The sequence below is a fragment of the Hyperolius riggenbachi genome, chromosome 11, assembly GCF_040937935.1.
Source record: "Hyperolius riggenbachi isolate aHypRig1 chromosome 11, aHypRig1.pri, whole genome shotgun sequence".
Lineage (NCBI taxonomy): Eukaryota > Metazoa > Chordata > Amphibia > Anura > Hyperoliidae > Hyperolius > Hyperolius riggenbachi.
In genome coordinates, this window is record NC_090656.1 from 184381220 (window position 1) to 184404606 (window position 23387).

General features: G+C 48.9%; 1 protein-coding gene across 1 annotated transcript in view; it reads left to right on the forward strand.

The window, feature by feature from the left end:
• The window catches only part of LOC137537921 (5-hydroxytryptamine receptor 3A-like), a 95304-nt gene that overhangs the window by 66672 nt on the left and 5245 nt on the right, over positions 1–23387 (forward strand). Inside the window, exons 6-8 of the mRNA XM_068259849.1 lie at positions 9462–9619; positions 13667–13874; positions 16532–16735. Of these exons, the coding sequence (XP_068115950.1) occupies positions 9462–9619; positions 13667–13874; positions 16532–16735 (570 nt within the window). The remainder of the gene's footprint in view (positions 1–9461; positions 9620–13666; positions 13875–16531; positions 16736–23387) is intronic.

The following is a 23387-nucleotide window of genomic DNA, read 5'->3' on the forward strand; positions in this document are numbered from 1 at the left end:
TAATCTGGTATATATCTGTATTCCCAGTGATACTGCAGATCACCGGTAATCAGATCCTCTCTGTGCTTCACCGATCGTTACAGAACGCCAGACCAAAAAACTGATGGACGCACGCGCTGACCCTCTGACTGTGCTTGCCACTTCGGTGGATACTATCCATCAAGCACTGGGCCAGCACAAAGCTTTAATTGATGCCCTTACAGGCTCTGTGCAAACCCTTCAGACGTCAGTTGATTCAGTGCGATCCCCTCCTAGTGAGTAGTGATGACATACGGATGCCCGTACCAGACAAATTTTCCGGCCACAAGTCTGACTTCCGGAATTTTAAGAGTAGAGTGTTGTCATACTTCGAGTTGAGACCCCGATCCTCGGGGACTGAGACCCAACGGGTCATTTTTATTAAAACCCTGTTAACTGGTGATTCCCAGTCCTGGGCATACAACCTGCCTCCCACAGATACAGCTCTGACCTCGGTAGAGGAATTTTTTAAGGCCATGGCAGTGATATACGATGATCCTGACCTTGCGGCAACCTCTGAGCGGAAGCTCAAACTTTTGCGACAAGGCAGAGGCTCGGTCAAGGATTACGCGGCAGAGTTTCGTAGGTGGTCAGCTACCGCCAGATTTAACACCTACGCCCTGATGGATTACTTTCTGTCTGGGTTGTCGGAGGAGGTCTCCGACCTAATGTTGACCTTACCCGAGCCCAAGACAGTCGATGAAGCCATCACATCGGCCATTCGAGTCGACCGTCGGATACGTCATCAGAGGCAGACTCGGGGTAGTCACCATGTCAGGGTGACATCTTATGCGGCACCTTCCGCTGCACCCCTAGTAATGCCATCTCCATCTGTCTCACCTTCTCCGGCCTTGCCTCCACCCGAGCCAATGCAGATTGGTCGATCAAAACTGACCCAGGTGGAGCGAAGGCGGAGAATGACGGAACAACTGTGCCTATACTGTGCAGAAGCAGGGCATAGGGTGCGAAACTGCCCTAATAAGTCGGGAAACGAGTTTGCCTAGGAGTAGTGGGGGGTGACACCCTAGGCACACAATTTTCACCCCTTAAAGATAAAAGATTGCTTCTCCCCTGTACGATTACATGGGAGAACAAGTCTGTGGCCACTGAGGCTTTTATCGATTCTGGCTCAGCGGCGAATTTTATGAACTTTGAGTTTGCTCAGGAGTTGGGTATTCCCCTCACCCCTGTGAGACCCCCCATTCAGGTCACGGCAGTAGACAATTCCCCTCTGCAACGGAATCGTGCTCTGTCACAGACTCCAGAGGTGAAGGTCACCATAGGGGTACTGCATGGGGAACAATTACCGTTTTTTGTGTTACATATGTCAACCTCCACTATTATCCTAGGCATGCGGTGGTTGCAAGTCCATTCACCTCAAATAGACTGGGCCACGGGTCAGTTAACCGCCTGGTCACCTCGTTGTTTTCAACAGTGTTTGGGAAAGTTGACATTGGGGCAAACCAGAATTCAGGTGGGAGGGGTACCAGACCAGTACTCTAAATATTCCGATATTTTCTGTCCCAAGGCAGCTGACAAATTGCCCCCACATCGCCCTTTCGATTGTCCCATCGATCTCCGTTCAGGTTGTGTACCCCCCCGGGGTCATTTGTACAATTTGTCAGGGCCTGGAAAATTTGCTATGCAGGATTACATCCGCGAAAACTTGGCCAAGGGTTTCATTCGCACGTCCCGGTCGCCTGCTGGGGCAGGTTTCTTTTTTGTTAAAAAGAAAGATGGAGGCCTGCGACCATGCATTGATTTCCGCGGCCTTAACAGAATTACAGTAAAAAATCGCTATCCGCTGCCGCTGATAGACGATTTGTTCACACAGATTACCGACGCCAAGATCTTTTCTAAACTAGATTTGCGGGGCGCGTACAACCTGGGACGCATAAGAAAGGGCGATGAGTGGAAAACGGCCTTTAATACACCAGACGGGCATTATGAGTACCTGGTGATGCCCTTCGGGCTATGTAATGCCCCGGCCGTTTTCCAGGAACTCATTGAGGTCTTCAGGGAGGTGTTGGGGAAATTTGTTCTAGTCTACCTAGACGATATCCTTATCTTCTCCAACAACCTCTCTGAACATAGGAACCATGTGAGGTTTGTTTTGAATCAGCTAAGGCAGAACTCTTTGTACGCAAAGCTTGAAAAGTACATTTTCGAGGTAACATCGGTCGCTTTCCTGGGGTACATAATTTCCACCACGGGCCTTTCTATGGATCCTGCCAAGGTCTCCGCTGTCCTGGAGTGGCCGCAGCCAGTGGGGTTGAAGTCCCTGCAGCGCTTTCTTGGCTTCGCCAACTATTATAGAAGGTTCATAAAGGGGTACTCCACGGTCATTTCTCCCCTTACCAGTCTCACTAAGAAAGGGGCAGATACCACTCACTGGTCTCCTGAGTCTTTACATGCTTTTGCCACCCTGAATGGCCTATTCTGTTCAGCACCCATCCTCAGACATGTGGATACGTCTTTCCCGTTTATTGTTGAGGTGGATGCTTTGGAGGTTGGGGTGGGGGCTGTGCTGTCTCAGCGCTCAGGCTTGCAGGGTAGAATGCACCTGTGTGCTTACTTCTCTCGCAGGTTCTCCCCTGCAGAGAAGAATTACTATATTTGGCAACAGGGAGCTCCTGGCCATTAAATTGGCTTTCGAGGAATGGCGACATTGGTTAGAGGGAGCTGAGCATACCATCACGGTTTACACCGATCACAAAAACTTAGAGTACATCGAGGGGGCTAAGAGGTTGAGCCCTCGTCAGGCTCGATGGTCGTTATTTTTCTCTAGGTTCAGTTTCATTATTACGTACACCCCGGGTAGCAAGAATGTTAAGGCGAATGCTTTATCCAGATGCTTCGAGTCAGAGACAGCACAGCCCTCCGTTCCAGAGACCATTGTTCCCCCGAGGTTGATACTGGCAGCAACGGAAACTTGGGAGGATTGGAGGGAGACTTTGATTCCCTTTCAGCAGGACAACCCGGAAGGGAAGCCCGCAGGGGTTCTGTTCGTTCCTCTGCCGTTTCGCCTCCAGGTTCTAGAGATGTTCCATGCGCATAAGAATGCGGGGCATCCTGGAGCATCTAGAACACAGGATCTGGTAGCCAGATGCGCCTGGTGGCCCTCTTTGGCATCGGATTGCAAAGAATACGTGAGGGAGTGTGCGACATGTGCCAAGAGTAAACCCTCCCGGCTGGCACCTGTTGGTACCTTACAGCCTTTGTCCACCCCGAGTGAGCCGTGGACCCACCTGTCCATGGATTTTGTGGGTGAGCTCCCCAGATCTGAAGGTATGGCGGTCATTTGGGTGGTAGTCGACCGCTTTAGCAAAATGGCCCATTTTGTGCCATTGAAAGGACTCCCCTCGGCTCAGGAATTAGCCGAGTTATTCATCACTCATGTCTTCCGATTACACGGCATTCCTGAAGACATAGTCTCAGACAGGGGAGTCCAATTTGTCTCTCGATTTTGGAAGGCTTTTTGCCAGCTTATGGGCATAAAGCTGTCATTCTCATCAGGCTATCACCCACAGACTAATGGCCAGACTGAGAGGATAAATCCGTCTTTAGAGCAGTTTTTGAGATGTTATGTTGCGGAGGCGCAAGACGATTGGGTCAGATTCCTGCCCTTCGCAGAATTTGCTCAGAACAATTTAAAGAACTTGTCCTCCGGATTTTCTCCTTTTCAGGTAGTGACGGGGAGATCACCCAAATTTTCCCCATTACCAGTAGCCGCCACTCCGTTCCCAGCCCTGGAGGCCTGGCAAAGGTCACTTAAGGACCTTTGGGGGACGGTAAGAAGTAACCTGGAGAAGGCCTTTCTGAGTCAAAAGGGTCAAGCCGACAAGAGACGCTCATTAGAGTGGAAGTTCCGACCAGGAGACTTGGTCTGGGTGTCCACACGTCACTTGACACTGAGACAACCTTCTAACAAGCTTGGTCCCAGGTTTGTGGGTCCATTCCCGGTAGCCAGGAAGATCAACGATGTTACTTATACCGTCGATCTTCCCACCAGCATGCGGGGGGTAAGGTCCTTCCACGTATCCCTTCTTAAACCAGCAGTCCAGGTGGGTCCCACTCCTCCTCCTCCTGTGTTGGTAGATGCCCAACCCGAATATGAGGTGGAACATTTTTTAGATTCACGCACTGTGCAGAACTCGGTACAGTACCTCGTACATTGGAAAGGGTACGGCATTGAGGAGAGGCAATGGGTACCAGGGACGCGCATGCATGCAGACGAGTTAAGGAGGGAATTTCATGCCTTACATCCCGAGAAGCCTGGTGGGAGTTGTCCGGAGTCCACTCCTCGGGGGGAGGGGTACTGTGAAAAAACGCGGAAAAGCCGCCGTCTCTCAAGGTGAGGCGGCTGTTTCCGCGTCCAGCAGGGCGTCACAACGCGGAAAAATCGCCGCATGCCGCTTAGGCAGAGCGGCGGAATCCGCATTGGGAACGGCGGAATCCGCATTGGGTACGGCGGAATCCGCATTGAGAACGGCGGAATCCGCATTGGAGGCGGCCCCCGCACGCGGTTCACAAGATACATTGCAAGACAGTACTGGTGTGGCTGGGACTGATAGTCCACCAAGATTCAGAGTGACGCGCGCGCGCACAGAGGCTGAGTTTAAATAACAGCCAGAAGTGAGTCAGCTGACCAGGCGGGTCAGCTGACATTTTCCACAACTCTCATTGGTCCAGCAATTAGGGAGGTCCTGGAAAGGTCCTTGTGTATATATACTGCTGGCTGTTCACTTGCTCTTTGTCTGGCGTTGCGATCACATATGTGGGAGCACTCAGATCCGTAGTCAGATCCGCAAGTATGCCGGGACCAGCTGGAGCTGTAATCCTACACTTAGCTAGATTCTGTTGATAGCTAAAGTACTAGTTTGATTGTGATTATCTGTTATGACCTTTGCCTGCCTTAACTATCCTCCTGAACTCTGATCTTGTACCTCGATATTTCTAATACTCTGTTGCCGAACCCCGGCTCGTTCCTAGACTTCGCCTCAGCCTCCTGATTCTGTACCTCGATATATCTGATACCCCGTTGCCGAACCTTGCCTGTACTTAGACTCCGCCTTTGTCTTCTGATCTTGTACTGTATCTGTCCGCGTGTGCAGGGCCGGATTTGTACCGTTTACCGCCCAAGGCCCACTATCAGCAGCCGCCCCCCTCCCCCCCCCCCTCACACACACACACACACTTTAAAAAAAAGTTTTTAGCAGTGAGCAAGATTTCACACAGGGATTCTGTATAAGATGGATTATACTGTATTTTTGGAGGCAGTTGTCTTAATAATTATGCATTTATATAGCACTGACATCTTCTTCAGCACTTTACAGAGTACATAGTCATGTCACTGACAGTGGCTGGATAGTGTAGTGATTAAGGGCACTGCCTTTAACATAGGAGAACAGGATTTGACTCCTGGCTAGGGTCAGTTCCGGTTCCGTAAGGCAAGACTCCATGCAGGGTGGCCTCTTGAGCGCGTCCCAGTGGCTGCAGCTCTTGAGCGCTTTAAGTCAGACAGGAGAAAAGCGCTATACAAATGTTTAGATTATTAATCCTACCATAGTCATAGTCTAATGTCCAACCATACTATTATTATGTTTCTATATAACACTGACATCTTCTGCAGCACATTACAGAGTACATAGTCATGTCACTGACAGTACTCAGAGGGGCTCATAATCTAATCCCTACACACTCATATGGCCATCATAGTCTAGGGCCAATTTAGGGGGAAACCAATTAAATTATCTGTATGTACCCGTTTTTGGGATGTGGGAGCAAACTGGTACGCCTGGAGGACGCAGGCATGGGGAGAACAAACTCCATGCATAGTGCCCACTGTGGGATTTGACCCAGCGCTGCAAGGTCACAGTTCAGAAACACAGCTGTGGGGAAGTTAGATGCACTAAGGTACAAGTAGGAACGTATTGGAAAGACAGGTGAGTTGGCTAGCAAGGCTGCATTAGTCCTCTGGGTGCAGCCCCCTCAGATGGCAATATTGCTTGTGGTCCACACCATGATAGTGAAGCCAGTGCAGGCAGTTTCAGAATGACTACTGTACAGACATGCTGTTAGAAAGCTAGTCTGTACAATGTTGTCCAATCTTACCAACATCTATGTAAAGTGGTTTTAGGCTCCTTTTAGTGTGTTAAAAAAAAATCCTAGTGGTTCTAGTTTACAGTATCATGACTTAAATAAGTATTCTGTTCAACATCTATGTAATAGGAGCTAGCATATAGGATGTATTGCCCAGGCCAGTGTTTCTCAAACCTGTCCTCGTGACTCCCCAACGGTGCATGTTTTGCAGGCAGCCTCACCTATGCACAGGTGGGGTAATTAGTGTCTCAGCTAGGTGGATTCCATGTAGCTAAGACGCTAATTACCCCACCTGTGCATAGAGGAGGTTGCCTGCAAAACATGCACCGTTGGGGAGTCACAAGGACAGGTTTGAGAAACACTGGCCCAGGCCCTTGTCTTGTATAGCTGAGGTAGGCACACACACACACACACACACTGTACACACACACTGCACACACACACACTGCACACACACTGTACACACACTGTACACACACGCACGCACACTACACACACGCACACTACACACACACACACACTGTACACACACTGTACACACACGCACACTACACACACACACTTTATTGACATATGTATACAATTATAGAATTAGTAAGGACCGCTAGGTCTGAAACTTGTCAGCTCATGGTTTTGGCTCTGGAGGGGGAAGCCTCAGGATCCTAATGAGGCTTCTCACGCTGTCCTCTCTCCCACGGGGGTCTCACTGAAGCCCTCCGAACAGTCGCCCGACAGACCTGACTGTTAGTTCAATATTTACCTCCTTGTCCTCGCCTGCAGCCTAGGACCCTCTGCAGCGTTCTTCCTACATGAGGACGGTTGTACTGCCTGCGTGAGTATGGCCGCACCTTTTCAGTAGCAAGGAGTTGCTCGTGGACAAGCAGTTCCAGCTTACCTCGCAGGCGTGTCCGTACCTATGCAGGCACAGTACGGCCCTGGTCGTACACAGTGGAGAGTGCAGCCACGACAACAACGGTGAGGATGAAGAAGGCACAGGAAGACTCTTGACTATCCAGAGACCTAGGTAAGTATTTGGTTTTTTTCTTGCAGGTTGTACCTCAGGTACATTTTAAGGTCTTATGCTGTGAATACATGAGTCGATCCGGCGGCCGATTAGCCGCCGGATCGACCCCAGCCGCGTCCCCGCCGCTCGTCCGCGCGGATCGATTGCCGCTTGCCGGGATCGAGCGGGCGGGAGTCGAGCGGCTTGATCGGGCCAACGGTACAGAAACGTACCGTGTATCCCCAGCAAGAAGCATGACAACTTTGGCTTTTTGTGCCCATTGTAATTGAATATGGATGCTTATAGAGATTTTCTAATATAATTGTGGATCCATTTTTTGCCATTTTGAACAGGTTAGTGCTGATAAATGTAGTGGATGCACAGAACATTTCTACTTACAATAATCACAGCACTTCTCTGTACTGTAAAGATAAAATACTGCCAGTTTACAATCTTAAAATAGCTCTCTGTTTTTTAAAACTGAGCACAAAACAGCATTGATCAGAAAGCAATCACTCAGATGGATCCCTATATATTAACACAACATTAGGAGCTGGGCATACAGTTCACACTCTAATAAATGTTTTGCATTCACAATACTGTACACTTCAAATAAACAAGGGACAAAGAGGGATGAGTACCGTGTTTGGTAGTTCCAGAACAGTGAGGAGCTGAGGACTGGGCTGCATTAGGCTAGATCTCTGCACAGTGTTCCTGCTCCCATCCCCCACAACACAGGGGCGATGTTATCGGATGGGATGAGTGGTCTTGCAGCTCTCTTCTCTCCGTGAGTGTGTTATACGAGGTGTGGGAAGAGGAGGGCACACTGCTATAGGAAGGCAGCAGTATCAGACCTCGTAGCTGCTACTGCACGAGGGAACCACGAGGCAGAAGGGCAGCGAAATGTGACAGCCTTCCTTCCTCCTTTGAGCAGTGCATCAATGGGCGCATGTGTGTGTGCATCTACTCAGTGCAGTACTGAAAGTAGCAATTTGAAAGGGGCGGGGAGGAAAAAGTGACGCTAGACTATGGACACCCCCTGAGACAGCAGGCACATGATCTTTGTACCGGAGAGCAGCTATAAATGCATTCGGTGTGCAGAGCGACACAGGGGTGGGTTGGTATGGCTGCAAACAAACTTGGTGTCAATAGATCATTGTGGGGAATGGCGAGGACGGTAGCCCAGCAATTCCCATTGGGAGTCAGGGCATTGTTTGGCAGATTCACTGTCTGTGTGTTAACCCGCCCCTTCCATAGCTCCGCCCTAGGAACGGGCCTATTGTGCCTTCCCACAAATCCGGCCCTGCGCGTGTGTACGACCTGGCTTGTCCGACCTCGAGAACCGACCTTAACGTTAGAGGCGGTTCCTCGCTCTGTTAGCGACCCTTCCTCCTGAGGGTTACTTTCAGACTATCCTTCCTACTGTCAGTCTGACTCCTCCCGTCTTGGAGAGCTCAGGCCTACGGAAGGAATCTGTGCAGTACTCCTTGCTGCACTGAGGCCTAGTCCTCGAAGTGTTACTGTTACACCAAACACTACACTCTACTCAGGTGAACAGAGGTTAGCTAGTATATCGGATTATCGGTGATACTGCAGATCACTTATAATCTGGTATATATCTGTATTCCCAGTGATACTGCAGATCACCGGTAATCAGATCCTCTCTGTGCTTCACCGATCGTTACAAGGGCTCTGTCTTTGACATGGGAGACCAGGATTCAAATCCTGGATAGGGTTAGTATCTATTCACTAAGGAGTTCAAGGCGAGACTCCCTAACTGTGCAGGGTGGCCTCTTGAGCGTGTCCCAGTGGCTGCAGCTCTTGAGCACTTTGAGTCCAACAGGAGAAAAGCTCTATACAAATGTTTGGATTATTATTATTACTAGTCCTAAGGCCCGTTTAAAAACGGGCGCTAGGCTGTGGCGGCGCCCTTCCTCCCCCCCCCCCCCGCATTGGTTTCTCTCTTATCGGCCCGCATACATCACACGCCGCTCTTGCATGCACATGCCACGCGCCCAAACTAGCCGCACGCACCTGTCCACACACGCACACGCCCGCCCCCCTTCTGGACCCGTCCTCCTCTGCCGCGCGTCATTCGCCCCAGCTCTCGACAGTGTCTCTGCGTCCCTCCTTGCACATGCGCAGAGACAAAAAGCACTGACACATGGACATGGGACGCAGGGACACTTGCCAATTATTAGGTAGGATTACTCAGAGACCTGCATGCATAGGTTTCATTAGGGTGATTTTGATAGTGCTTTACATTGCTGCAATTGTAATACAGGTATATGTATGTGTTATAACAGCACAAGGAATAATGTGTCCTCTCTTCCATTAGTTTCAGATGTGCTGTTGTTTCCCACCTCCAGTGCTCAAGATGTAACTAAGCTGTCACAAGAAGAGTTTGCAAAGGGAGAATGGAGTCTAAAGCAGATTAATATCATCCAGTTAAATGTTTCTAAGCACAGCGAGGAATGGAGCACAGTCATTTACCAGGTAGCACCACATTAATATACCAAAGTCTTATGCTTAGGAAAAATTGCACTGTCATATAAGAGCTTATATCCTATTAACATGACGTGATCCACCCTCAGTGCTGGTGGGTATTATTATTATTATTATTATTATTTTTAGTATTTATATAGCGCCGACATATTACGCAGCGCTGTACAGTGTATATATATATATATCTTGTCACTAACTGTCCCTCAAGGAGCTCACATTCTAATCCCTACCATTGCCATATGTCTATATCATGTAGTGTAAGTACTGTAGTCTAGGGCCAATTTTTTAGGGGGAGCCAATTAACTTATCCGTATGTTTTTGGAATGTGGGAGGAAACCGGAGTGCCCGGAGGAAACCCACGCAGACACGGAGAGAACATACAAACTCTTTGCAGATAGTGCCCTGGCTGGGATTCGAACCAGGGACCCAGCGCTGCAAGGCAAGAGAGCTAACCACTACGCCACCATGGGTATATCTCATACAGTATTTGTGAACTGAGTCTTTATACCACAAAATGTAACATCATGATGATCATGATCTGCTAATTATGATTATGCAAAATTCCGCAAAATGTTCACAATTTTGGCCACATTATTACGATTTGGACATTCAATTGATTTAGTGTAATAAGTTTGTAATTTTGCGTAATTTAGTGCCGACTTTAGTGGTTAATGGCAAAGCCCCCATACATGCTATTGTCACCAAAATTGCTAAAGTGAATGGGAACCGCATTTTTAAAAAAACGAATCAAATACTTACCTAAGGAGAGGGAAGGCTCCGGGTCGTATAGAGCCTTCCGTCTCCTCTCTTGGTGCTCTCTATCCTGTGCTGGCTCCCCCCCCCCCCCGTTTCAATCCCCCACCAAAAGGGTATTTGGAAGTCTTCGGGAGCCGTGTCCTCCCGAAGATGTGCGACTCCATACTGCACAGGCGTGAGCGTGCAAGAGAGCGTCCTTGCTCAGGTGCAGTACAGGGCCGCCCTTCTTCAGGAGCACTCGGGCTCCCTGAAGACTTCTGAAGCCTCCTTCGGCCGAATAAAGCAGTATTTGACTAAATTAGTCAAATACTGCTACCGGGCGAGCCAGCACTGGAACGAGGGGACCAGGAGTGGAGCGGGAAGGCTCTATATGACCCATAGCCTTCCCTCTCCTTGGGTAAGTATCTGTTTCATTTTTTAAATGCGGTTCCCATTCGCTTTAAGGAGAATAGTGGGAGTAAGTAAAAAAAAATTGAAAAAGACTTTGTAGTTTTTTGGAAAATTGATTTTAAAAATTCAAAAGAAAAATGGTTTGTAATTTTCCTGAGTTTAAAAACCATTTTCCTTTGCATTTTTAAAATTGATTTTCTCAAAAACTTCAAGGTCTTTTCAAAAAATTCTTTTTTTACTTGTTCCCACTATTGTCCTTATTATACATAGCTATTTTGGTGACAATGGCATGTATGGGGTCTTTCCTATTAACCGCTAACTTTGGCATGAAATTATGCAAAATTACGGTTCCTGATTACTATTTACAAACAAAATAAATGAACCGGACATCACTACTTACCCGGCTTACCCGGAAGGAAGAGGTAAGTCACGCTGCTGTCAGGCTCCCACAAATTTTAGTTCTGGAGGGGTAGAGGGAGGAAGGGGTAGCCCTGAGGGGGGAGGAGACATTCCCCGCTGTGCCCACCAATCCCTCCTCTCTGTGCTGCCTGACTACATATACTGGGGATACATACACCTGTCTACATATACTGGGGACATATACTCCTGGCTACATATACTGGGGATATATACACCTGTCTACATATACTGGGGACTTATACTCCTGGCTACATATACTGGGGATATATACACCTGTCTACATATACTGGGGACATATACTCCTGGCTACATATACTGGGGACATACACTCCTGGCTACATATACTGGGGACATATACTCCTGGCTACATATACTGGGGACATATACTCCTGGCTACATATACTGGGGACATATACTCCTGGCTACATATACTGGGGACATATACTCCTGGCTACATATACTGGGGACATATACTCCTGGCTACATATACTGGGGACATATACTCCTGGCTACATATACTGGGGACATATACTCCTGGCTACATATACTGGGGACATATACCTCTAGCTACATATACTGGCACTTATACCCCTGACTACATATACTGGGCACATATACCCCTGGCTACATATACTAGGCAACTATACCTCTGGCTACATATACTGGGGACTACTATACTCATGGCTACTTATACTGGGGACACTCATAGACCTGGCTACCTATGCTGGGGGTACCTATTTTGGGGGAACTGCTGTCAGATTATCTGCATTTTTGTGGAACCGCTGTTATGTATTTTGGGGAACAGCTGCCAGAATGTGTATGTTTGGGGGACTACTGCTGCCAGATTATATGTATTTTGGGGAACTGCTGCCAGATTGTGTATGTTTGGGGGAGCACTGCTGCCAGATTATATGTATTTTGGGTGTTACTTGTATTTTGGGTGACTCACTGCCAGGTTTTGCGTATTTTGGGGAACTGCTTCCAAATTATGTGTATGTTGGGGGAACTGCTGCTGCGACATTGTCTATTTTGGAGGAACCACTGCCATATTATCTGTATTTTGGAGGAACTTCTACCAGATAATGTGTTTTTTGGGTGAAATGCTGTCAGATTACATCTATTTTTGGGGGATACACTATGGCAGAGCTCAAACTTCCCTGGCAGACCTTTTAAATCACTGCTAAGGTCATGTATATTTGGCCCCACCCATGACCACGCCCACATTATGTTTGACTACGCCTATTTTTTTGGCACGCCGCGCTATGCGCGGCGCAGGGCTTTTTAGGGTGAGTCCACTCACCTTTTTTTCCAGGACTAGACCCCTGCAGTAAATCAAAGTATATTAACCTTGGGGGAGCTGGGGAACTCAGTCGTCAAGCACAGCAGAGCCCACAAACAGCCTAAGAAGTTGTCCTTCATCACTGTGAGTACTATGAGTGATTTGTGAAGGTTGGTTGAGACTGCTTGTTAGTTAAGTTTGAATAACTGGGATTCTACTGAACTGGTATATGGAGATCGTAAGGGACCTAAAAACTACCTAATATTTCTGGGGGGGTGATGAGTCTAGTCTAAGACTACCTAGCACTGATATGTATTTTGGGCGTTGCCCAATCAAAAATTGTGCCATGTGCCCCAGGGATTTCTAGCTATGCCCCTGATTAGGATTCTTTGTAAGGGATGGTGAACCAGAAGCACAAGGATTTTGTAAGAGACTATAAAGGAAAACCTGAAAGCCCCTTTCAAAAAAAGGCTATGCTAAATATAAATTTGCCTTGCTAAAACAGAAGAAATTTGCAATTATTTGGATACAATGGAACTAGAAAGAACTCCCATGATGCATCACTTTTGCTCACTGAGCTAATATGCAAATCATTCCTTTACGTCTCTGAAAAGCAATACACATACTGTACCTAGAGATGCTGGTTTGCAGTGTGCCTATAGCTTATTTAGCTATGGTTGGTTACCCATAACCCTATTTTGTGAGCCATTTAGTTTACTATGACTGCTCTAGAACATACATGTTTACTATGGTTCGCAGAGTCATCAAATTTGGCCTGCAAGTAGTTTCCCCACTTGTATAGGGGAGTACTAGACACCAGGAAACTGTATAGGGGAGCAAGGGGGTCACTAGACACCAGGGAACTGTACAGGGTAGGGAGGACCACGCTAAACACCAGGGAATTGTACAAGTGAGAGAGGGAGGACCACTAGACAGCAGGGAACTGTATAAGAGAGAATGGTGGCCACTAGACCACCTGGTCCAAGTGTTCAATTTTGGCCCACTTTGTATTTGAGTTTGACACCCCTGCTCTAGAAAATGAAAAGGCTATAAGCAAGCACAACATAGCACACCAGTGGCTTTGGGTGTGCGTTAGGCTTTTTAGAGGCATAAAGGAACATCCTGTTTTATATTTATTGTCACTATTAAGTAAATTACGCCTAATTTTTGGAATGCTTGCACTTTATTTTCAGGTGATAGTAATGCGAGCTCCCATTCTTTATGTCATCAACCTCATTATACCGGCCTGCTTGCTTGTGGTGGTGGATGTTTCAAGTATGTTTATTCCCATGGAAGGTGGAGAACGCCTAGGATTTAAGATCACAATTGTGCTTGGTTTCTCTGTGCTGCTGCTCATTCTAAATGATTTCCTGCCGAACACGATGGAACCACCTATACTAGGTATGTATGACTTTACCAATGATACCAACAGTAATTGGCCACTCGGACTGATATAAAATACCTTATGTTACCGCGGATAAGCTGACTTTTTTTACGGTTTTAGTTGAAAAGGGTACCTGAGCCATCTGTGTAAAAAGGGCGCCTCCCTAGACTGGGCGCCTCGCTAGATTTCAATGTTATTTGTTGCAAATAAGGCTATACGGGGGTGAAAAGGGCGCCTGAGTTTTTTTGGCTATAAATGGTGCCCTTTTATAGATATTTTTTCAGCTATAAAAGGGCACCTGATATAGCCGCGATTTTTTTTCTTGGGGGGGGGGGGGGGGTTAAAAATGGTGTGCTTTTATAGCCTAAATTCTGTTTCGGCTATAAAAGGGCACTGGATATGGCAGTGATTTTTGGGGGGCTATCAAACAGGCCCTGGATGTGGCCAAGATTTTTTATCCGGCTATATAAATGTGGCTACAAAAGCGGATATATCAGCAGGTGACTAAATTAATTTGGTTCTATCAGTTAATTTGGTTGTATCGGTTCAAAATAACATATATGTTTGACATGAGATGTGGCAAAGATTGGGCACCACCATGGGGGATTAAAGAGGATCTGTACAGAACAAAAATGTCCCTGTGGGGTACTCACCTCAGGAGGGGGAAGCCTTGGGCGTAGCAATCACCCCTGTGAACCCTGCCAATGCAAGGGGGCCCAGAGGCTTTGGGGGCCCTCCTCCACCCTCTATCCAACTTTAAGTGCAGCCAGTTAGCAAAAAAAAAAACCTCCCATTTGTTCACAAAAAACGTACCATGCCATGCAGAGTAGCCAGTAGCAGGAGCGTGTGTAATTTTTTTCCTGCTTCCAGTCGCTGCTTCACAGCAGAACACTCCCTGCTGCCATTCTCTGGCTCCCAATAACATGACCTGCATGGGATTCGGGGATCAAGGGAACTCATGTTATAATTGCAGGGGGCCCTATTAAGTCTAGTTAAGCTTCTGGGGGAAGCCTCTGGACCCTATCGAGGCTTCCCCTGTCCTCCTCCCTCCCACGGCGGCAGCGATAGAGCTCCCCGAACAGCGGGGATGTAAATATTTACCTTCACGGCTCCAGCTCAGGCACAGTAGCGGCTCTCCGCTCAGAAATAGGCAGAAATAGCCGATCACAGTCTGGTCCACTCTACCGCGCAGGCGCAAGTTTTCTGCGCCTGCGCAGTAGAGTGGACCTGACTGAGAACGGCTATTTCCGCCTATTTCCAAGCAGAGAGCTGGAACAGCACCCCTGCTGGAATAGGGAAAGGTAAATATTGCACAGCCTGACAAGTTGTTGGCTGTGCATTCAGTGGGCTGCAGCAAGACCACCGTGGGACACAGGAGGATAGGGGAAGCCTCTATAGGATCCAGAGGCTTCCCCCTACCGAGGTGAGTACACCCCAGGGGAATTTTTTTTTGTTACAGAGTCTCTTTAAAGCGGACCCAAACCAAACATTTTTTTAATTCAAAATATTTAGTTCCACCACTCTGACACATACAAAGATAAATAAACACTCCTTCAAGCCTATGAGCATTTCAGTGCATGCTTTTCACCCTTCTCTTTTCATAACTAGGGTTATACAGGTGGCAGCCATTAGCAGTTCCTCCTTTGCCAGACACCTGCTACTACACCAGTTTGCCGGATTCTGTCCCGGCAATAGGAAAGGAAGGGAGGGGTTCCTCCAATAAATGTAAAATATTTTATATTTGTCAACATGCAGCTGAAAAAAGGCTGCTATTTATTAATATAATTTAGAAAATAGATTTTATTTCTGAAATCTTGTATTTTTAATTTGGGTCCACTTTAAGGTTAAGCTCCACCAGGGGAGGTTAGTATTAAGCATCACAATGGGGGTGCCTTAGGGTTAGGCACCACCAAGGAGGTCTTAGGTTTAGGCATAGGCACCACTGGGGGGCGGGTCTTAGGGTAAGGCACCATCAGAGGGGGTTTTAGGGTTAGGCACCACCAGGGAGGTCTTACGGTTAAGTGCCACCAGGGGCAGTCTTAGGGTTAGGCCCCACCACGGGGTCTAAGGGTTAGGCACCACCAGGGGAGGGTTCTGTGTGAGAGTAGGGAAATATTAGGTCATAGTAATCACTTTTCTTGGCTATATCACTTTTCTCAGCTATATCACTTTTCTAGGCTATATCCGGCACCCATTTATAACCCATAAATATATATCTTGGCTATATCAGGCACCTTTTAACAGTCAAAAAAATCTTGGCTATATCAGGTGACCTTTTATAGCCAAAAAAAATCTTGGCTCTATCCAGCACCCTTTTATAGCCCCCAACATGCCGACTGTGCACCTACAATTGCACTTCCATCTCCGGGAGCATTGTGCACTTTCAAAACAATAAACTATGCATGCGCAGAATGCTCCTGGCAATGTTAGTGGGCATGTGAACATGACCATGCATGTAGTAGGACAAGACTGGAGCTCCAGTCGCTGATATTTTTGAGCTGCCAGAGGCACAACGGAGGAGACCCAGAGGACGCCGAGGGACCTGACATACTACAGGGATCTGGAAAAAGAAAATCTTTTTTTTTTATGCGCTAGTTCAGGTGTGCTTTAATGCTGCCTTTCTTGATCTGAGTATCCTGTATCAATACCTAACATTCACTTTGTTTCATTACAGGTGTGTTTTGTATGGTCTGTCTGCTCATCATGATCATTAGTATTATAGACTCGATCTTCATATCCTACATGTTGTATCTATCTGCTGTGAGACCGGATGTACCAAAGTGGATAAAACTGTGGGTTCTGAAAAGACTGGCGTATGTCCTCAGAATTCCCCAAAAAGACATGGGACTTGCCATGATTGATGGAGTACAAAACAATGGTAAAGATTCTAAACTTAAAGCTCAACTGCAGCTAAACCTACTCTAGCTCTAGATGAAGTGGGTAGGACTATAACGAAAGTCGGTTCATTATTGTTGTCTGTGTTCCCACTGAAAGCATTTCCTCTCACGAAAATCAGAAAGCCAGCAATAAAAAGGCTGGTATAGTTTCTGAATCATATGGGGGTCGGGGTTTGTGGCACTCACGGGGGACAGCCTTCACAATAGTTACAGTCAGTGGTGCTCAGCAGAGCTCGAATATTCGAGTAGCTCGAATATTCGAGCTCTTTTTCAGCTATTCGAGCTCGGTATTCGAGCTCCGAATAGCTGGAGCTATTCGAATGGGCTATTCGAGTGAACTCGAATAGCCCATTCACTATTCGCGCTATTCGAGCTAACAGCGCTATTCGAGCTCGAATACCGAGCTCGAATAGCGTCATAGCCCAGATTGATGTCCTTAGAGCCAATCAGAGGGCTCCCAGGCCCTCTGACGGCAGCCAATCACAGAGGGGGACCCTGGCCAGCCCCTACCCTATAAATAGCGGCCGCCATGTTCCGTTTCTCCGTCCTTGCCTGACTTTGCACAGAGAGAGATCTGCTCCTTTGTGCGTTGGCTTAGCAAGAGCTTTATTGTGGTCATTTACCTAGCGTTTTTGCTCACATACACCTCCTATATACACCTATATTGTTGTTAGTTAGATAGACATTGTATTTTAGTTAGTAGCTTTTGTGTTACATAGAGAGAGACAGCTGCTGCAGGCTTACAGCTTTAGGCCTCAGGGCCTGCCTGTGTGGGCAGCTGTTCTCTCCTGTCCTCTGTTTATTTCTCATCTATACCAGTATTTCTGCTGTCCTTTACTACTGATTGATTGTATTTTGTATTGTAGTTATATACTGTAACTGTACTAGGACACTCACTGTCACTGTTCATAGGCTAGCTCCTGCGTGTGCGTGCACTCACTGTCTGTGTACTGTACACACACTCTATTTCCTTCTGAATAGTTATATACTGTAACTGTACTAGGACACTCACTGTCACTGTTCATAGGCTACTAGCTCCTGCGTGTGCGTGCACTCACTGTCTGTGTACTGTAGTGTACACACACTCTATTTCCTTCTGAATAGTTATATACTGTAACTGTACTAGGACACTCACTGTCACTGTTCATAGGCTACTAGCTCCTGCGTGTGCGTGCACTCACTGTCTGTGTACTGTACACACACTCTATTTCCTTCTGAATAGTTATATACTGTAACTGTACTAGGACACTCACTGTCACTGTTCATAGGCTAGCTCCTGCGTGTGCGTGCACTCACTGTCTGTGTACTGTACACACACTCTATTTCCTTCTGATTACTGATTGATTATTGTAATTTCTAGTTGTACTTACTGTTACTACTTACTGTACTAGTAGGGACACTCAGTCACTGTTCATAGGCTAGCTCCTGCGTGTGCGTGCACTCACTCACTGTCTGTGTACACACACTCTATTTCCTTGTGATTATTACTACTGATTATTGTAACTTCTAGTTGTACTTCCTGACTGTTACTACTTACTTACTGTACTAGACACTCACTCAGTCACTGTTCATAGGCTAGCTCCTGCGCGTGTTTGCGCGTGCGTGCACTCACTGTCTGTAGTGTACACACACTCTATTTCCTTGTGATTACTACTGATTATTGTAACTGCTAGTTGTACTTCCTGACTGTTACTACTTACTTACTGTAGTAGGGACACTCACTCAGTCACTGTTCATAGGCTAGCTCCTGCGCGTGTTTGCGCGTGCGTGCACTCACTGTCTGTAGTGTACACACACTCTATTTCCTTGTGATTATTACTACTAATTATTGTAACTTCTAGTTGTACTTCCTGACTGTTACTACTTACTTACTGTACTAGACACTCACTCAGTCACCTCGCCCACCAACCCACTCCATTAAAGTACCCCACTTTTCACCCGCCCTTTTAAAAATTTTTTGTGTTTATGCCCAAAACATCGAAGATGTCTGGAAGTGGCAGCCAGCGCGGTTTGGGCAAGGGGAAGGGCAGCAAGGGAATCAGGAGGAGAGGGAGCAGCATTGTGGCAAGCCGCGGGCGCGGCCGCGCCACCATGCACAGTTCCGCAGCAGCAGCAGCAGCGTCAGTGGCTAACATTCCTCCTATAGCCACTGGCCGTGGACGCCTTGGGCGCCGCCCAGCAGGAGCATCTGCAACTCACGCTGCAGAGACACAGCAGCAGCAGCGTGTAGCACCTGCTCCGATTTTCCTCCAGCCGGGTCGGAAACGTCCCATTGAGGAAACGGATGCAGACACTGTGGTGCAACTGATGACGGAGGATGAGCAGCCCGCCATCAGCTCTGCATCCGAGGCCTCCACCCTCACCACCACCACCACCACCCCTGTTCGCAGCAGCCGCCCAGCAGGGCCTGGGGAGGAGGCCAGTTCACCGTCAGTCGCCGACCTGTCACTCAGCAGTCTTTTGACCCCAGGCACCATCAGGGTATTGTCTGCTGTTGTTGGCGATTTGGAGGAGGAGATGCTGATGGGCACTTTGGGGGATGAGGGATTGGACAGCAAGACTGTGGCGACAGTCAAGCAGCCCATCTGTTATGATCATGTCTGCAGCGTTTACTGCTGGCTGCAGTGGTATTGTAACCCAAGCAGTTCTGATGTCATTACATGCATTTTCTTGCATAGTTTGGTTTGCACTTAAACTAGTTGCTGATTCCATCTGCAGTCGCTCTGAAGTTAATGACAGTTTAATATGCTTTTGTGTACACAAACATTGTCTGCTGCAATGGAGGGGCAATCCCTTTCCTGCAGGCTGCATATCATTGTCTGCGTTTTCCTGCTGTCAGCCTGTGATTAATTACCATTCACTTGTGTGGGAATCTGCAGGTCTGCTCCCATTGGATGACCTCAGTATAAAGAACTGCTTCCTGCAATGCTTGATGGGCTACCATAGTCTCAGATTCAGTCTGTTACTCTGCTCGTGCCCCACCTCGTTCCTGGTCCGTGTGGACTGCGCTGACTCCTGCGAAGGGGTCAGCGAGTCCTCCTAGTTCTGCTCTTGTTCTAGAAGTTGTTACTTTGCTTGATCCTGCTATTTCCTGACTATCCTGTCCTGTCTTTGTGAGGCACGCCATTGCTGCAAACGCATTGGCTACCTCATTCCAGTCTGTTTTATTGTGGACGCTTGCTGTCACTAAGTAGTGGCTAGTTAAGCAAGCGTTCATTCTGTCTACCTGTCCTGATCTCCTCAGTCCTGGTTTATGCGCTCAGCGCTACTTTGCGCTGAGACGTTATTACGAAGGTGTTGTTTGTGGCTGTTCGGATCTGCACCGGCTCTGTGCACCACAATCTCCTATTGGAGTCAGTCCTCTCCTCCACTAAACTGGGGATATCCTGATCCCTTGTGCTGGTGTGTGTACCTCCTTCACGTCAGCTTATGTGTTGTATGCTGACTGTGGAGATTACACATCCAAGCTTAACACCATCCATGCATCAGGAGAGGAGTTTGGGGGGTCATCATCCCAGCAGGACATGTTTCAGGAGGGGGAGGATGATGATGACACAGTGACAGACAGAGACTGGGTGCCACCAGCTCCAGGGGATGTCGTCATCAGCAGCTCTGAGGAGGAGGAGGAGGATGCGCTTGTGGGCCTTGCAAGGAGGCGCATCATTGCAAGCATTGGCAGCAGTAGGCAGGTCCCCCAGCCTGCTGGTGTCTCAGGCTCAGCAGCAGCAGCATCTGCCAGTACCACCACCAGTCACACCCAAGCCCCCCCCCCCCAACCACCACAGGGAGACAGGCAGCAGCGGTTCCATGCCGTAGGGGGTTGTTTTTGTCACCAATCTGGCGCTTTTTCACCATGCCCACTGTGGACAGCAAGTACGCCACTTGCAACCACTGTCAGCGGAAGTTGAGCAGAGGTGCAGACCCCTTAAAGTTCAGCACCAGCTCGCTCATCAACCACCTTGCTGCGAAACATTTCCACCAGCATGAGGAGTTCCAGAGGCTGAAGGCATCTGGTGCTGGAAGTGGCACCACACCCATCACTGCACAGCCTTCAGCAGCAGCAGCAGCAGCAGCAACAGCAGCCACCCACCCTCCTGCTCCTCCAGCAGCACCAGCAGGAGTGCGGAAACGCACTGCTCCTCCCCCCTCTGCAACTCCTGCCGCCGACACTGAGGCCTGTTCTGGCAGCCAGTCCTCAGTGGCCTCCTCTGCTGTGTCTGCTGATTCCCGTGCCAGCAAAAGGCCACGCCAGAGCCTTTTGAGCGAGTCCTTCCAGGGGGTGGTTAGGGCTCTGCCTCCCAGCAGCCGTCGCGTGCGGCAGCTGAACGGCTTACTGGCACGGGCCATGTGCTCCCAACTCCTGCCGTACACGCTCGTGCAGGGGGGGAGCGACATGCGTGCGCTGCTTGCTTGTGCAGCCCCAGACTGGCAGCTCCCCAGCAGACACTTCTTCGCCCGCAAGGCCATTCCTGCACTGCACCGCTTTGTGATGGCCAATGTGGAGCGAGGGCTGGAGCACGCGGTTGGTGAAAGGGTCCACGTCACCATGGACTCCTGGAGCAGCCGCTTCGGGACAGGCCGCTACCTGTCCTTCACTGTCCACTGGGTCAGCTTGGTGGAAGGGGGTGAGGATGGGAGAGCAGCAGCGGGCACAGCAGCAGCAACACAGTGGGTGGTGCCACCCCGCAGGGTCGGGGTAACTGCAGCAGGTTCCTCCGATCCTCTGCCATCCTCCGGCACACCTGGCCAAACCCCCCGCCTCAGCAGCAGCGTGAAGGCCCGCCACTGCCAAGCGCTGCTGCAGTTGGTCAGCCTTGGGAAGACCAAGCTGACGGCAACCCATGTGTTGGCCAAACTCCATGAGCAGGAGAGGATTTGGCTGACCCCCAGAGGCCTCAGAGTCGGAGAGGTGGTGGCCGACAATGGGGCCAATCTGGTTGCCGCAATAGACAGGGGAAACCTGACCCACATCCCCTGTCTTGCCCACGTGCTGAACCTGGTGGTGCAGAAGTTCTTGCGCACCTACCAGGGGATGGGCGAACTGCTGGAAATGGCAAGGAACATTGTGCGTCACTTCCGGCGCTCGGCTGCAGCCTGTGCGAGCCTGGAAGACGTGCAAAAGGAGCTGGAGCTGCCACGCCATCGGCTGATCCTTGACGTTCCGACTCATTGGAACTCCACCCTGGTGATGTTGGAGCGTCTGGTTGAACAGAAGCACGCTGTCAACCAGTACCTTGCCCTGGACACTGTTTCCGCCGCTCAGAGAAGGGACAAGACCAGCAACATCCCGTCCATCGTCCCCGATGATGACTGGAGGCACATGCAGCAGGTGTGCTTAGTGCTGGCTCCCTTTCTGCAGGCCACTAACATGGTGAGCAGGGATCATGCTATGGTCTGCGAGTGGGTGCCCCTGGTTTGTCTGCTGAACAGGGCCCTCGATGCTTTGCTGGAACAGGGAGCGGCAGCCTTGGACCAGCAGGAGTGGCAAGCAGCTGCACAGTCCACCTCTGAGGGGGAGGAGGAGGAGGACTTGGTGGAGGTCCCTGACCTTGCTGCTGATGAGGGGGATCAGCACAGCGCTGCCACACTCACACTACTCCTCCATTCCTCCTGCTGCTGCTGCTGTCTGTCTGTGTTTCCCACTGCCAGGGTACACAGAATTACATTCTGCTGCCACTCTGCCACCAGCTATTGCATCAAACAATAGCTGCTCACATTACTCCTCCATTCCTCCTGCTGCTGCTGCTGTCGGTCTGTGTTTCCCACTGTCAGGGTACACAGATTTACCTTCTGCTGCCACTCTGCCACCAGCTATTACGTCAAACAATAGCTATATCTGTGTAATTGGTTGTAAAACCAAAACTACAAAACCATTAAAAAAAAAAAGGTTTAATTTTTCTGAGGTGCCCGGGTTGAAAACTGTGTTGTCCCAGTTGTGTATTGGACACGATGTGGGCTGCACGACCGCTGTCTGGGACCTCCTGTTGTGTTTATTTACAGCCCTGGTATCACCTGCTAGGTACCAGGGCTATTATGTCACGCTGCCTGCCTGCTGCCACACTCACACTACTCCTCCATTCCTCCTGCTGCTGCTGCTGTCTGTCTGTGTTTCCCACTGCCAGGGTACACAGAATTACATTCTGCTGCCACTCTGCCACCAGCTATTACGTCAAACAATAGCTGCTCACATTACTCCTCCATTCCTCCTGCTGCTGCTGCTGTCGGTCTGTGTTTCCCACTGCCAGGGTACACAGAATTACATTCTGCTGCCACTCTGCCACCAGCTATTATGTCAAACAATAGCTATATCTGTGTAATTGGTTGTAAAACCAAAACTACAAAACCATTAAAAAAAAAGGTTTAATTTTTCTGAAGTGCCCGGGTTGAAAACTGTGTTGTCCCAGTTGTGTATTGGACACGATGTGGGCTGCACGACCGCTGTCTGGGACCTCCTGTTGTGTTTATTTACAGCCCTGGTATCACCCGCTAGGTACCAGGGCTATTATGTCACGCTGCCTGCCTGCTGCCACACTCACACTACTCCTCCATTCCTCCTGCTGCTGCTGCTGTCTGTCTGTGTTTCCCACTGCCAGGGTACACAGAATTACATTCTGCTGCCACTCTGCCACCAGC